The sequence below is a fragment of the Cibotium barometz genome, chromosome 59 (genome assembly GCF_041138505.1).
Source record: "Cibotium barometz isolate CiBa-2024 chromosome 59, ASM4113850v1, whole genome shotgun sequence".
Classification (NCBI taxonomy): Eukaryota; Viridiplantae; Streptophyta; class Polypodiopsida; order Cyatheales; family Cibotiaceae; genus Cibotium; species Cibotium barometz.
This window is the reverse complement of record NC_141104.1, coordinates 3,688,484-3,706,256: the sequence shown is the minus strand read 5'-3', so window position 1 is coordinate 3,706,256 and position 17,773 is coordinate 3,688,484. Positions and strand designations below refer to the sequence as shown.

General features: G+C 37.7%; 1 protein-coding gene and 1 pseudogene across 2 annotated transcripts; both read right to left on the bottom strand.

The window, feature by feature from the left end:
• Positions 1–15,631: 15,631 nt before the first annotated feature.
• LOC147605393 (jasmonate-induced oxygenase 2 pseudogene) lies at positions 15,632–16,310 on the bottom strand (annotated as a pseudogene). Its single transcript, XR_015265149.1, has 2 exons — positions 15,981–16,310; positions 15,632–15,913 (listed from the first exon to the last, which is right to left on the bottom strand). The product of XR_015265149.1 is annotated as a jasmonate-induced oxygenase 2 pseudogene (transcript).
• Positions 16,311–16,343: 33 nt separating this feature from the next.
• Positions 16,344–16,768, bottom strand: LOC147605392 (deacetoxyvindoline 4-hydroxylase-like). Its single transcript, XM_086793312.1, has 2 exons — positions 16,471–16,768; positions 16,344–16,373 (listed from the first exon to the last, which is right to left on the bottom strand). Exons 1-2 carry the CDS (start codon positions 16,726–16,728, stop codon positions 16,344–16,346), a joined length of 288 nt encoding a protein of 95 aa, XP_086649438.1. The 5' UTR covers positions 16,729–16,768.
• Positions 16,769–17,773: the final 1,005 nt, after the last annotated feature.

The window sequence follows — 17,773 nt, the reverse complement described above, 5'->3', positions numbered from 1 at the left end:
AATCTCCCATCCCCCCCTATTTGCATGTCCTCTCTCTCTCTCTCTCTCTCTCTCTCTCTCTCCCTCCTACATCCCTACTTTCTCTTACACTAGCATCTTGCTTCCTTCATAATTTTTTACAGATTCTAATCTTTTTTTTTTTACAGGTTGCATATCTCCCCCCGGTGACCTTTTGGTTGTCCCCTCTCTCTCTCTGCTGCATCTCTGCACTCTTCTATGTTTCCATCTTTCTTGCTTTCATGTTTTCTTACACCTACATAGTATTCTAATTTTTATTTTTTGGTTTTTTTTGCAGGTTGTATATATCTACTATCTATCCCTAATCTTTCAGAGGTAAGCCTCTTTTTTCTCTCCCTATTCTCTCTATATTATTTTGATTTTGTGCTTTTAAAATGTAGCTTATTATAGTGTACTGATTAATGTGGGTTTAATGTTTTTGTGATGCAGGAACTCTGACAACTAATCTCAGAGGTAAGCCCTCTGGTCTTATTCTAAAAAATATATATATATATTTGTTTACATGTCACATGTTAATATGTTCCTACTCATAACTTGCATATCCACCTGCATAAACATATCCATGCACATATGCATATGAAGGACCATACATATAGTATGGAAATCACCCCCGGCATTACCCCCAACCAATTGTCCCACCTACTCCACGTGTCGTGAGCCCTGACCAATTTTTTACTTTTATTTCACAAGCCACCCCCGAGCAAGCAACCATGTCTAGAGCCTATTTTACCCATGGCAAGCTGGGTGGAGGCCCATCATCAACCACAACCATGGTCACACCTACACCCATACCATCCCCTACCCAAACCCCCCACCCTCGGGTTATTCATCCAACCACAGTCCTGGTAGGCATCTCACCCATGGATATCCGAACGAGAGACTAATCCCTCGGTTCTTCCAAAACCTAACAAGAAAAAACTTCCCTCACCACCCAGCAGTCATAGGCAATTCCTCCTGGATATTTTATTCTAACATAGTCAAGGTCATCACTAACCAAACTAATCCGACTGAACTCGTAAGTCTCATGGTCAGATCAAGGAAGAGACTTGCACTTGGATCATAGAGTCCAACACTTTTTTCCTCATCAAGAGGCGCATCCGGCCGTTGATCCTTTTCCATAGAACAAGGGTTATCCGGGATTTACTTCAACTATCGTAACTTAACAAAATTGAGTCTCATTTTAGGGATCATCAGTCCAACCTAACCCCATCCAATCCCATGGGTCGGCCAACTGCCCACCAACCACTGTAGTGATAGGATCCATTTAGAAATTTGGTTATGTTTTGCCCAGTGTACCAGGGAAAAGAGTTCCCAAGCCCCCTAGCTGGTGCTTCAAGCAAACTTCAAGATAATCACACCACTTACACACCCAATATGAAATTGCATGTTTCACAGATTCAGCTGTCTTTAAAACAATATTTTAATGAAACCATAATATCACTGATCATAATCCTCCAAAATATCCAACTTGAATTCTAATTTCTAATCATTCCTTCATCGGTGTACCTATAGCATCATTGGCAACCAGAACGCTCACCACCTATTCACTCAGGGGCCTTTTCAAGAGTTCTTAGCCATAGTACCCGGAAATATATTCACTTAAGAAAATTCAGATGGACTCTCCATTGAATATCTTAGTAAGATCAACCAACATATCCATATAAAAGAGCCATGGACTCATCCGTTGAGGACCAGCAAGGACAATCAACCAGATTCATGACCAAGTTCAAAAAACAACTCTAACACCTTATTCTATTTTTTGTCCCCCCGATCCACGCATGGGTATCTTTGGTGACCTAAAGCCCGAGAATCGTATGGTGAGCACCCTCTAGGCTCCTTCGCAAGTCACCTAGTGCTTCACTCATAGGCCGCTTCCTTGGTCCCTTATCCATTGTACCAAAAGCTCACCATTTAAATCAAACCGAGGCTAGTCAGGTCAGCCGACCTTGTTATGTGAGACGTCCTCCATTGACTCTCCATCAGCTGTTGCAACTTTATTGCTTAGGTCGCCACGACCTTATTCACAAGATGGTCGAAATGCTTTCCCAGGATTCTTGACATAAAACAGTCATTTAAAAACACGTTTCATATATACAGTTTCTAATGAACTCTCATCTTTCCACATTGTTCCACATCATTTCTCGTTATTCCACATTCTTCTACATTGAAATTGCTTATTCCACATCCAGCCATATGTATTCCCATCGTCTTCATCCATTCTCATCCAATCACATCATGTTACATCTCATCACATTTATCCTCATCACATTCTCATACCTTCACATCTACCCATATGCACATCACATCTCATCCATTCACATCTACCCCGATCCACATCATATCACATCACATCCATTCACATCACATCTCATCCATTCACATCTACCTAGATCCACATCGCAGCACATTCATCCACCTTACATCTCATCCATCCATTCACATTACATCACATTCATATATTCATTCAGATCCACATCTCATCACATCATATCCATCCACATCACATCTCATCCATTCACGTCTCATCACATCATATTTACACCCATTTACATCTCATCATATCATTTTCACATCACATCACTTCCATTCAGATATCATCACATCATATTCACATCCATTCACATCTCATCGCATCCATTCAGATATCATCACATCACATTCACATCCATTCACATCTCATCGCATCCATTCACATCTCATCACATCCACTCACATCTCATCACATCCATTCATATCTCATCACACCCATTCACATCCATCACACCCATTCACATCCATCACATTCATTGCATCCACATCACATCACATACATTCCATCCACATCTATCCTTATCACATCACATTCATTCCATCCATATCACATCACATTCATTCCATCCACATTACATCACATCCACATCTATCCACATCACATCTCATTCATTCCATCCACATTACATCACATCCACATCTATCCATATCTCATCACATCCATTCACATCTCAGCACATTCATCCACATCCATCCATTCATTCACATTCACATCTATCCACATCCATCCATTCATTCACATTCACATCTATCCACATCCATTCATTCACATTCACATCTATCCACATCCATCCATTCACGCACATGCACATCTATCCACATCCATTCATTCATTCACATGCACATCTATCCACATCCATCCATTCATTCACATTCACATCTATCCATATCCATCCATTCATTCACATGCACATCTATCACTTCACATCTCATTCTCATCCATTTACATCACATCACACCCATTCACATATCATCACATCTCATTACATTCACATCTACAACTTTTTACATCGCATCACATGTCATCCATATCTCATCACGTCCACTCACATCTCCTCACATCACATTCACATCTTATCACATCACATTCACATCTTATCACATTCACATCCACATCCATTTACGTCGCATCACATCTCATCCACATCTCAACACATCCGCTCACATCTCCTCACATCACATTCACATCTTATCACATTCACATCCACATCCATTTACATCGCACCACATCTCATCACATCCACTCACATCTCCTCACATCACATTCACATCTTATCACATCACTTTCACATCTTATCACATTCCCACATCCATTTACATCACATCACATCCACTCACATCTCCTCACATCACATTCACATCCACATCATCCATTTACATCGCATCACATCTCATCCACATTTCATCACATTCATTTACATTCCTTAAACTTCATTAATGAGAACTAATTCTAAACTTTCGTTTACTCATTGGATCGTCGATCCTACTAGGGATTCTAGATTTCTTTTTTTGAATAATAATTATCCAAGTTTTCTCGATGGATATTTTCATATTCTTTCTCAAATTTCTCAATTAAAGTATATTTAATATTCTTCTTTTCGAGTAAAAGATTCATGGGATTTACAAAAATCAATTCTACCCATATTTCTCAATAAAAATAAAAATACCCAAAATTCGACTTTTGATAAATACTCATAATTTGAATTATGCCAAAAATTCCTCTTTTACCATTTAATTACTTGGATCTCAAATATCATGGGAATTCCTCTTTTTGCATAAAAATAAATTTACCAAAAATTCCTCTTTTGCCATTTAATTACTTGGATCTCAAATATCATGGGAATTCCTCTTTTTGTATAAAAATAATTTTACTAAAATTTACTCTATTCTTGTAATGGATTAATTATGCATAATTACAAAAAATATATTTCTTATGAATATGATGAAAATCTATATTATTTTTTGAAAATTTCACCATAGCTTCGCTGCTATTACTGATAATTCTCAATTTTTTCTAAAGAATAAAATCTTATAAAATAATAAAAATATGATAGTAGTTCCTCTTTTATGTTTAAAATCAAATTATGAATTTAAATCATGATTTTAACCATAATTATAAACTTAATTATGATTATCCCACTAGGTTAACCTAATTCCATTATTTATCTTTTTCCAAATTGATAGGATAATCTATTTCTCATTTAGAATCAATCAAAGTAGTTTTTAACTACTTATAAATAATCTAAAAGAAATAACCATTATTTTGTTAACACAAAATCATAAAAATATCATTTTCTTAATCTCTAGCTTATCAAGCCTAGAGTTTAGCTTTGAATTAAGAGACTATCATTGAGAAGCATCCTTTTTTCAAGGGATTTAACCATAAATATGGCTATTCTTTTAGAGAGAGAGATTTACTTAAAGAAAGCATTACAAAAAATAAGCATAAAGATTAACTTTCTCTTAATTAAGCATTAAGACTTTAAGGGAAAGCTTGATTTGAATTAAAACAATTATTTAGAAAGCTTCTCAAGCTTGAGAGGGGTTGAGAAGAAGAAAGTCATTGAGATAAATTAGAAAAAACCATAAAATTTGATTTTACCTCCAAGTTTGGCTTGATTCTCTATTAGCGGTGAAGCCCCCGACCAATCAATTGGTCCACCAAGAGGAGAAGAGAAACTCCAAGAGTTTTTGAAGAGAGAGAGAGCTCCAAGCTCCCAAGAGAGAGGAAACTTTAAGGGATAATAGAAAATATGATTATTTTAATATAATACTGACATAGTATAGCTCCAATATCCCATTACAATTGACTCGGGGTTTATAGGTGAGGGATGCCACTAACCAAGTCCAACTGGGTTCTAGAATTTTTGAGGTTCAGTTTGACTCAATTTGGACAAGATTTGGACCAGTTTGGTTCCCTTTTTGATTTGGTTTGATCCAGGAGAGAGGAGAGATAAAAATATCTTTTTGTTGGTTATTCTCTCTTTGATTTTGAGTATTTTTATTTATTATGTGATTTTGGATTGTCAAAATTAAAAAAAATGATTATGGTTTATTGAAAATCTCTTCTTTCTTTGAAGTGTGATGTGATTTTTATATAAATTTGAGAAATTTTCTACATATATCATGGAACAGAAATTGGGTACGTCACAGTTTGTATCAGGGACATAGGGTGCGCAATCCGCACTTGATTACAGATATTGCATGTCTTTGATGACTAATATTATTTTTTATTTTTATGATACAGCCAAGAATTTCTTTTTCTTGAGATTTTTTTTATAATTTTATTGTACAGTCACAAGATGGCTGCCCATCAAAGAAATTCAATAGTCAACCTAGGGCAAGAAGAGGAGCTTTTACAAGGATTATTGCGTGTGGGTGTAACTCAAGAGGAAGTTATCAGACTTATGAAGAAGACAAGGGTGACTGAGAAGATGGAGAGATGCAAGATTGTCTAAAAATTGATGATAGACAAGGTCAGCAAGAAGGGCAAGGAGAAAGAAATTTTAACGAACACCAAGAAGGGCAAGTTTGTATAAGCCCACATCCAAGAAACATCAATCAACTTAAATCAAGCATGCACACTTATTGAAAGACAACATAGATTGCACATGCCATGTCTTTGAAAACATTCTCCTTTAAAATGCTTACTTGATTGATACAGAGATATCTATGAATGTAGTATCTGGAGTTTATAGCTTGCTATATCAATAGCTCATTCTCTACCATTTAGGCATAAATTACATTTTCATTCTTCTGCATGCCATTTGCAATACCTCTTTGTAGACAACATTGGCTGCAAAGACTTTGTTTGAACCTTCTATGCTGCTTTCATGTTCCACAGTATCCTTTACACACACTTTCACTACATAAGATGATCTAACGCATGACATAGCAACATATAGTTGTCCATGTGTGAATACTTGTGTGGCCAAATAAAGTTCCAACACACTCAATATTTGTCCTTTGGACTTATTTATTGACATACCCAAAGCTAGCCTCACTGGAAATTGTCTCCTTCTCATGTCAAAAGGCAATTAAAGCATAGTTGGTATGAATGTTATCTTGGGAATAAAGAACTATCTCTATTTTTCTCACACTTTCCTAGCTACATTTCACACAAAATACACAGAAAAAGGCAAGAGTAACTATTTGCGTATTACATGTGTGTGTGCGTGTGTGTGTTTGCGTATTAAATAACAATCATGATCTTTTTTTATAGTGAGCAACATAGAGAGTAGAAGAAAAGAATGAGAGAGACAAAGATAATATATAAATATATAAATTACAAACTATTCAAATTCTAAAAGAGACCTTCTAGCACCAATGGTCACAAAAGAAGAACACACCCATATTTATTTTCTAACGAACGTATGATTTGGAATACATTTAATAACTTTATCAAATACTTATTGTACTTAACCTCTATCACTAAAGACATTATAGTCTATTTCATTAAAATCTATCAAGCCTAGACTTTCTTTAATATACATTACCATAATATTTTCATCTACTTTTTTGGATTTGAACGTATAATAATTTTATAAACATCATCCCATCCAGCAACTTCAACTCACCATGCCCCAACCCATCCACTATAAAAAAAAGCGATGCTCCAACTTTGTAGCCAAATTCACTCTTTCCTAAAAGGAAAGAGTGCTCCTCATGTGCTCAAAAAAATCCAAGTCACCTCTTCCATCTCTGTCAATCATACATACATACATATAGTAAGATGTTAACATAAATAAGTAGATGGATGACATGTATGTAGATGTGATATGTATATAAACACATGTAATTACAAAACATGAAAATTAAAAAGAAATAATACATAAAAAACATGTATATTTAAAAGAAGTTCCTCCTTTAATAATATAATTTTCTTGGGGGGTCACTCATAAATATGTAAGCGTAGAACGTGGGTTCAATGGAAGGGATATTTAAAATCTCTTTTCAACACATTTTTTACATACAGAAGGGTACCGTTTAAAGGAGCTATTCATGGGTTAAATAGAAAAGGATATGTTTTATTCATGAAAATTTTACAAATAGGGGATTTTAAAAATAGGCCTTGAATGCATGTGATACAAAGGGTTTACTTATAGTGAACCCCTGGAGATAATATTTTGGGTTATACATACACACACACACACACACACACACACACACACACATGTATGTATATATGTATATTTACATATAAACATATATAGTGTGTGTATATGTGTGATATCAGGTAAACATGGATTTTCTCTTGCCTTGCGTGCAAGCCAAACACGCACACACACACATGTATGTATCTATGTATATGTGTGATATCAGGTAAACATGCATTTTCTCTTGCCTTGCGTGCAAGCCAAACACACACACACACATGTATGTATCTATGTATGTATGTATACACATACATACATACATATATGTATGTATGTCTCACATATGGGCGCTCAAGGTGGCAAGAAGAAAAAGAGGCAAGGATTAGGAGAAATATGGACTCTCTATTTTGCCCCTTAAGGAGTGAATAAAAAAAGATTGGCCTGACCAGTGAGAGAGCTAGGATTCTAGATCCATGTAACATGGATCTGTTTGTCATTTCGTTGCCCAAATCTTGTAGGACAATAAAATAATAAAGCCCATAACTTTAAAGTTCAGGAGATGCACCAATGGTACAATAGAGTCTTTCATTCAGCATGTTTATATGCACAAAGAGATTTGAGTGCATCACGACAACTTGAGTGTGATACATAAGCCTAACAGTAAGTTTATATCTCTGTGCTTTGTGTTCTTGTGCTTTGAGCCCATGTGTTCGCACATTTGTTTGGATCCTGTGAAGTAGTAAAGAAAAGTAAGATTATGTATCAATGCATGTGCCCATCTAAGGATTGGATGACTCAATTACTAGGTGAGTCATGGCATCTCAAGAGAAATCACCATTGATGATATCATTGAGTGCACAATCATTGTGTTAGATGTTACCTTTAGGTAAGATTACATTGCTATTGATTGTTTATAGTTTTTATTCATAAGTACTTCATTACAAGACACCGATCGTTGATTGTTGTTGTCATTTTTATGTTTTTATGTTTGTTGTTGATTGTTGATTGTTGCTTTTATATTTTTGTGTTTTTATGTTTGTTTTTTATGATAGGTACTTCATTGGTTGCAAGACAAATTTTGTGCATTCGCTTCAACAAGTATAGGAGTGGTGACTTCTACGAGAGGAATGGCTCAGCTTGGACCAAGATATGCGAGATGACACGCATTTAGCACTCATTGATGTGAATATTCTTTGGGAGGGTCATGAACCTTTTAGCGTTAATGTAGAAAGTCATTGGCCCCTTAGTTTACTGAGGCAAGAAATCCAACTCAAGTCCAATGATCCCGCTTGTTATTTTTATTTCAAGTTGGATGGTAGGAAGGTTGGGAGTTGAAGTGAACATTGCAAAACATGCAAGTAGTGTGTTACTCCATGCATCCTTGAAATTGTAGAGCCATGTAATTCTTATTCTTCCAAGTGAATATTAAAAACAATTTCTCTAAAAGTGTTGTAAATTTAATTTTATTTCATTTTCATAAATTGTAATGGTTTTTTTAAGTCTATTGTGTTTCGAATCCATTAATATGTAAGAAAATAAAGATAAGTATAAGTAAGTACAATTGTAAATATAAGTATAAATATATATTTAAGTGTAAATAATAATATAATTAATTATCCTAGAAATATAAATATGATTTAGGATTTCTTATATTTTAATGAAGTGTCATTAATTTTAAGTCTATAGATATAAGTATAAAAATAAATATAACTTTAAGTATATATTTAAGTGCAAATAATAATATAAGTAACTTTGTAAATAATATAATAATAATAATAATATGTAACAAGAAATATAAGTATGATTTATTATTTATTATATTTTATTAAAGTGCCCTAAAGTATAAACATAAGGTATTAAAATAAATATAAGTTTATAGATATTTTAATTATAGATATTTTATTAAACTGTATCCATTCACTCTCACGAAACCCAAAGTAATAACCCACCACTAGCTTCATTGTTGAGTGTCATCACCATTGAAGGGGTGGAGTACCTCCTCATGCAGGATGTGTTGGATCTCTTGGAGTTTTAATGAAATAAATATTACTCCATTAAAACTTGAATAAAATATATATTACTTTATTAAAGTTTTAATGAAATAATACATAAATTTATATTTATAAGTATAAGTAGGGGTTATTTTCATTCACTTCTTTTGCATTCTCTATCTCTCACTTTCTATCCACCTTGCTTGGTTGCTCCCTTTATGCCTTCACCATGGCTTCTCTTCATGATGGGTTTGCACAATGGAAGAGTGATACCCGTTAACGGTCAGATGGGGGACCGGATTCACCCTAGGTTTTGTTATAGTGTTGAGCTAGAGAATATATTTAGGACTCTAGAGCCTGATAGCTCAGTGTTTGCATATTTTTGCACGGGATGTGATGATATCACATTTTTTATCCCTGACTCCATTGCTTGGTGGATACCCCTAGAGTTCCTCTTCTCCACCATGAAGAGTGGTGACAACCATAGAAAGGTTGTGCAAAGAGAACTTGCACATGTTCCCCCCCTTCCGATCTACCTCTTTGCCCCTCACTTTTGAGGAGGCAGACCCGATCGATCTCATCGAGTGGGATATTGCCTTTGCTATTTGTATATTATGCTTTGATTTTTAAGAGAATGATGCGGAGCTAGTGGTGCATCTTCTCACCTATGAAGAGAAGGAGCCAGAGGAGACAATCCTGGACAAGCAAGAGGAGCAAGCACGTAGCTCATCTTTGGACTTGTCGACTATCCACCAGGAGGTAGCCCATCCTACTGAGAATGCAAAACTTACATCATTGAGTGCCATCACTAGTACTTGCTCATGCAAGATGTCCTTGAGGTCTTGGAATTTGAGGGAGGAAGAGCTGTACCGCCACCTTGTCCGAGATGTTGATGAAGACCTCATTGACTTTGACACTTTGGATGTCCCTCCACAAGTAACTGAGATTGGCCAATACGATGGCACGAGCATGGATGATGTCTCTGCAATCATCCACATCCAAAGAAGTGCTACAGAAGCTGTCTATGTCGATGAATTTGCATCAAGAGTTGGTGGAACAAGGGGTGGCAGAGGAAGAGTCCAAGATGCAGATTTGAAGAAGTACATTGACAAGATCTTCCAAGACATCATTGTCTTTCACAAAGTATGCTCCCTTGATGGACAAGTCTCTCTCATGAAGATCAAGGCTTTAACAAAGAGTGATGCATTCAAGTCCATGCCTGTGAAATCAAGCTTAGAGAAGGTGGTTCTTGTGAAGCACTACAAGCTCCTATATTTTTTCAAAGCTCAACATGGAGGGAAGATTCATTCACTTGTTGGCCTAGGCCTTGCTACTGGGAAGATTGATCTTCATGCTATCCAACTCGAGCTCGATAGAAATTTTGTTGTAATTCCTTCGCTTAAAGCTCCTATTGACTCTGTTGAGCCTAGTACTAAGAGGAGTAGAGTTTAGGGTTTTTGTACTTGCTTCTATGTCATGACGTAACAGTTTCTATATTAGTAAAAAAATATTTTTGAATTCTTGTTATATTCGTGCGATCAACAATACATTTAATCATTAATTTGAAATTGAAATCACAGTACAATTATGATTGCCAGTTTTATAATCAAGTAGACACTTGGCAAGGATTTTAAAAAAATAAATTTCATTAAGTAAAGCATTTACATCATGATCACATGAGGTTACATTGTGGCATATACATGAGATTACAAGATCTCCCTAGAACTGTGGCTTATCATCATAATCTCCCCTCCACTTCCAAATGCAAAGAACTAGTCACATATCTTTTTCAGATGGTGACTCTCTTAGCATGGACTGCTACGTACACTATGTCACTATACATGTCCACCAAAAAAGCTTCAGTAACCTCTTGAAGAGCTTCCAAAGCTACTGATGTCCATTGTGTGGAAGCCTCACCCGAAAATGCCATCAAGATATCTGGCTCTCGTTCAATTCATCCATGATCTCCCTAACGAGGTGATGAAAAGGTCTCCTTAGGATCAGAAGGTCTGTCATCTTCTAATACTTTCTTAAGAGCGATGGTGCTAGGTTTCCACTGACATTTGCGATGTGTGGGCGGTGGTGGGGGGCTGACCTTCACGGGATCAACCCTCTTGGCAGTCTGCCTAGTGCGAGCCATGACAAGAATATAATGAAAATGAAGGACTCTAAACTTATATTTATAACTTCAAAAACTGAAAACATAACTTATATTTATATTTTTATAGAATGAAAATAAATAACTCTTAAATTTTTTAATAATCCTTATTATATTTAGTAATTTCCTTATTTATAAGAGCCCCTCTGATGCAACATCTCACTAATTCCCTAGGGTTTCTAAAACTTCATTGTATATTTAAAGTAATCTAATTTTTAGAGTAATTTTTTCTTATATTTTTTTAGTAAAGATAAAACTTTTAAAATTTCTAAATTCATTGAAATTTTATACACTTACAGTCTTTCATGCATACATCTGTGAAAAATCCTAAATCCATATGAGGACTGTGAATAAAAAAATAATGCCTTCGATAAACTTGAAAAACTATACAAGAGAAAAAGATAATAACACCCAAGATATTGAGAAAGAAACATCAAATTGTACTTGTATTAAAATCACTTCTCATAGATTACAAGTACATTGAAACATAGGTTTACAATGCATCATATGATTTACTCAAATCATATTATCCATGTTCAAACTGAAGGCATCGCTATTATTTTATGAGTCCTTTGTACGAGTCTCAAATCCTTGTCCATAAGAGTGATGCGCTTCGCATGAATAGCTGCCAACTGACCATCATGCATGAGGTCCACCGAATATGCCTCATCTACTTCTTGAAGAGCTAGCAATGCTTGGGCTGACCATCATTGCACATTGTTGACTGTAGAACCAAGTCTTGCACAGAACCTATTACGAGACATTCACTGGAGATCTTGCAATATCTCTCTCTCACCAGTCTTGCAAATGGCACCCTCGGTATGATTAAGTTTGTAATTTTCTAATACTTCCTTATTTCTTGAATATTAGCAATATACAGTTGGCTAGGAACCTAGTTTTTCATGCTCGCACGAAGCATATAGAGGTCCACTACCATTTTGTTAGAGAGAAGGTTTTGGCAGGAAATGTTGACCATGTTTATGTCAGCACACAGGATTAGGTCGCTGACATCTTCACCAAAGCATTGGGTAGTACAGAGAAGCTCTGCAGATTCAGGGCTTCTCTTCATGTACATGAGATGGAGTTGAGGAGAGATGCCACATGTGTGGGAAAAAAGCACAGTCCAAACTACACTGTTTTGGCAAGATCAGAATGCAACAACAGCATATGTGAAGAATTTCATGATGTGAGTCGCTTTTCTGATCACCGCCAAAGATAGAGTGAGGGTCGTCATGTGTGTGTGCATGTGTTAGGACCTCACGGTTTGAGAAATTGAAGAGGAAATTATAATTTTGAACAATCTTTTTCTTTATACTTAAATCTAAATATAACTAAAGCTTGAAATTTTTGAGGAGGTGTTTTTCCTTCTTCCCAATTTGAGAAGGATTTTATAGAAATCGAATAATTTCTAGGTTAAGCTGAACCTATCTTTTCCCTCACCCCCAGTTGCCTTCAGATCTACTAGCTATGGCTTCACCCCCAGTTGCCTTCAAATCTACCCAATGCTGCACCAAGCTTAGCTGCTACTCTCCTATTCTTGGATCAAGCCGCATAATTGAGGAAGGGTGATTTCCGCCTTTACCCTTGCCAACACTACCTCCCAACGTAAATTACTAACCTTGGGTTGGGTAGACTCCTCACAGATCATTGAAGGTATGGTGGTTGGGGGAATGACCAAGGTAGGGGCCACTTCCTTATCCATGGGTGGTGTTTGAATGAATTCCTCCACGGCCTCCTTATAAGCTTGTTCCACAATCAGTGGGTGGACTGCACCATCAACAGGGGGAGGAGTTGGTGTCTTTGGGGATCCTTGGGATTGGGTAACGACTACCAGTATTGGAGTGTCATTCTTGGGAGATGGCACCACTACTTCCACCATGCTAACCAGTGGGGTCTTAGGACAATCAAGCTTGACGGCCTGCCCACCTTGGAACCGTGGGGTCCGGACCTCCTCAATTTCTTGTTCTTCAAAGAGACTTATGATTCCAATGAGGCTACAGGGAAAGTGCTGGACAACAAGGGCCACCCCCAGACAATCCACCTGAGTCTAGACCTCATTTGGGAGGCGCAATCGGGTGTCCACTTTCAAGGCAGTAATGCTAGAAGTGATCCTTTGTGTGGTTGAAAGCTCGAAGAAGCTTGGATTCTCCCATGTGTAGATCATTAAGTTAATCGTCGATCTCCTTCTTGCATTTGACGCCACAAAAGTTGATTGAGGTGAAGAACATGGAGGTTTTTGTAGATGGAAACCCCATATTTGCAGAGGTTAATATGATACATTCATACTGAATTTTTATGTATTTTTTGAGATTGAAAAAATAATTTAGTAATATGGGAGTAATAGGGAAAGAAATGGAGATAAGGTATGGGTGTAGAGTAGATATGAGAACAAATGGAGATGGAAGGAGAGGGCAAAGATGGAGAGGGTGAGAGAGGACATGAAGTTTGCAAGTTTGATGGAGTGTGTAGGAATGAGTAAGTGTGTAGGTGATGAATGTGTAAGAGAGGTGAGAAGAGACTAGCTATACCTTGCCAAAAAGTGAGCAGACTGGGGTCCAATAAAAAATTCATATCTCACCGACATTAGCTACAAAAATTCTCAAAAAAATTGAGCATATTTCTGAGCTCCTGAGCTAACTTTTGTCTTTTGATGACTAGTCCAAATTCGGAGTGGAGGTGGGCGCAAAAAATTCAGCAGAATCCTTGTCAGGTGAGATCCACTGTCACCATGCATTGAAGATTGCACGCACAAATCTTGACCATGGCCATAAGTGTTCACACTCACTTAAACTGTGGCCGACCGGGCACTTTAGGCTCATAAGAGGCCTAATGATATTACAATGACTACTCTCATAATATATCCATGAAGTACATCACTTAGGACTTCATCCTAACTTGCTACCACACGCTCTTGAAGCGGGAATCACCATAAATACTCCGTCACACCATTACGAGCGCCCGTCCAAGTTGTAGCTTTGGACACTATTGCTTCATATCTTGAATGTATGACCCTTTGGTGTATCTACCGTCACTCCTTAATGTAAGATAATGACGGTAGCTTTTGTTAATCTAGAATTGGATATGAAAGGAATTATGAATTCTCCAATGAGAAGGAAGTGAAAGCCTATATGCTAGGTTATTAATCTTATGAGTCATTTTAAAAGGACCATAAAAACGAGGAGCTAACTTACAACCAACTTTGAAAGTTGCTTTCATCACAAAAAATGGTTGAACAACAAGAGCATCAATAGGCTAGAGTGTGAAGAAAAGGCTTGAAAGCAGGCTTCTTCTTGCAGCCCTACTATGATGTAAACTAAAGATGGACCATAAGCTATAAAACCATCTACATTTTGGGTGGCACTGGTCTACTTATAATGACCTTGTGCACTTCAACATAATGGTCTTAAGCACTTTCCGTGTGCTTTAATTGGTACTAGAGCCAACCATATCATGCTTTCTTATAACATTGGGAGTTCATCATAAACCTGAATTCACCTACTCTAATGCTTTGGTCAAAATGTGTTAATGGAAATCACATGGAAATTGTTAGTTTCTAATTAGAATTGGTCACATGGCTAAATGTTATTTCTTGCATGAGCAAGAAATGATCACTATGCTAGAGTTTCTTCTAGGACATGCAAAAACGGTAGATGTGGGGTGGTTGGATGAAGGCACCCAACGCAATACTAATTAGGATGAACAGAGTGCCATTGAAGCAATTACAACAGGGATTTCGGATTGTGTTATTAACGTAAGGGCCTAGTTGGGACCTCGTTATAGACTCAGTAAGGGACACTCCATTTCTGGTTATTTGAGAGCTCTACTGCAATAACCATCGCAATTGGCCTTGAAAAAACAAGGTTTACATTGAGGGTATGAAATCAAACTGTCCCTGAAAGCAGTTAGCCGTGCAATATATTGTGAAACTTATTGAAAGAGTATTACAAACCGGTAAAAAACTTTTCAACATACAGGGGATGTGAGATTATTACATAGAGAGGGAAAAAAATCTTTGAACACAACTTTTCTAATTGTCACACCATGCACCTAATATAATGGGCAGCAGAATAGGAGACCGACGGTTTCTCGGGGTACTTGCCGCCCGCGTAGTTCAAGGTGGTCTTGTAGAGCGGGAGTCCTTTGACATAGTAGTTCAGCAGATACTCGCTGAACTCAACTTATCTGAAGAAGGGTGGATTACCTTCACTGCAGAGAGCGGGGAGAGGGCTCACTTTCACATCCTCGCAAGGACCGAATAGACCGGCGAGGGAGATTCTGGGCTTGTCTTTGTTAACGACGACTCTGTGTTCTACGCTTTTGTACTTAGCGTTGGTCATGATCTGCACGCACAGAGGATTAGCGCTTCTATTTACGAGCTAGAGCTGGTACAAGAGAGGAGGGGTTTACCTCGATCTGGTCTCCTATATTGATGACGAATGCGTTGGGGATGGGTTTGACGGCCACCCAGAAGTCGCCCTTGCGGACTTGGAGTCCGGGGACGGCGTCAGGGAGGAGGAGGGTGAGGCTGTTGAGGTCGGAGTGGGCGCTCTGTCCGAACACAACGCTAGGATCGGGACACGGAGGGTAGAAGTTGCACACCAGAACCAGGCGCTCCAGCCCCGGCAGCTCTCCGCTTCGCACGTGCTCCTTGCTCAGTCCGAGGCTTTCGAAGATTGCCTCGGACTTGTCGAGTCCGACTTGATACTCGAGAAGCTCCTCTCTGCAGGCGCAGGTCATGCGTGTGATACGATTAGGGCCTCGCCAGCATAGCTAGAATATACAGATCCCATGATTGACCACCTGACAAGAAGAAAAACGTTCGGCAGTCGACGTTGTACTTGGGAAAGAGAAACGTTCGGCAGTCGACGTTCTACCAGCTAATTGATCGTCTCATTACCGGAAAGAAACCCCACTCCTCGGACGCACGACCAATCTGGTCGACGATGTCCGCCCACCTCTCGGGCTTCTCTGCCTCGGACACGTCTATAACCGGGATCTCCAGATCGTTATTGTCAGTACAGCTACGGACTTTGTCGAAGACAGGGCGCTCGTCCGCAGGCCTCACGTAGGATTCGGGTACCTCCGTCAAGCCGGCGTCTAACATTGCTTTCACGCCACTCGCGTGAGCAGCTGGAGCGACGGCAGCGGGAACCATTGTTGGTGGATGGAGGGAGAGCAGCAAGTAGGGAAAGCTAATTATAATGGAGAGACATTTATGTATGCACGTTATCGTAACAATCCCACGAGCTCTTTAACCAGTAGCCCCCGTCCTCGTCGGTGTCTGCATCGATATATACATTGGTCATAGTGTCAATATATGTGTTAGTATGTACCTTAGTAAAACCGATGATATTTGCATCGATATAACTGAAAAATTAAAAACTATTTTGACATCTATTTTTTGAGAAAAAATCATTAACGATGATTGATTTTTACATAAACTTAATGACCGTTTATCTTCCACAATATCCATTGCTCCGAAGAGATTAATTTCTGATGTTGTCTCTGTATTCCCTACATCTTCGATCGGGGGGCCAACATATGATTAAAAGGTAATTCATTAGCATCCATAGAGGGATCTACGGAGATACTATTAGTTGATTTAATGGAAGTTGATGATGCATCATCATCATCGTGATGTTCAACATCATTGTGAATTTCTTCATTATTATCATGGATATGATCTACTTCTTCCCTTGGAGATTTTGTAGTAATAATTTTCTCCTCCAAGTCTCTACCTTTCAAAAATTGTTTGCTGTGCAAGGAGCAACTTGAATTACATACCACCATTTTCAATTTGAGGAGTCTGGATAAAAAATTACATGTTATTTTTTTAATAAGTGTTATTCTCTCACTACTTGTGCATGCTACAAAAGATAAAGGAAGTGCTCTTCTCTCACTAAGTGCATGCTACAAAAGATAGAGTAATAAGACGTAAGCTTTAGAGAAAATAATACCTACTCACATTGTTGTGGTAGTATAAATGTATCCCAAAGATTTGTCCACAACTTAGTCGAGTCACTTGCAAACGAATCTACTATTATCTTTTTGCAATGTTGCAATTGGATCATGAGTGACCTCTTTAAACCATTGCACATCAACAATGAACATGTCAAATTGTCAAAATCCAACCTCTATTATGTCTTGTATAGTTCCACAATAATCAAGATTGGACAGAATGACATTTAAGTCACTAGCAC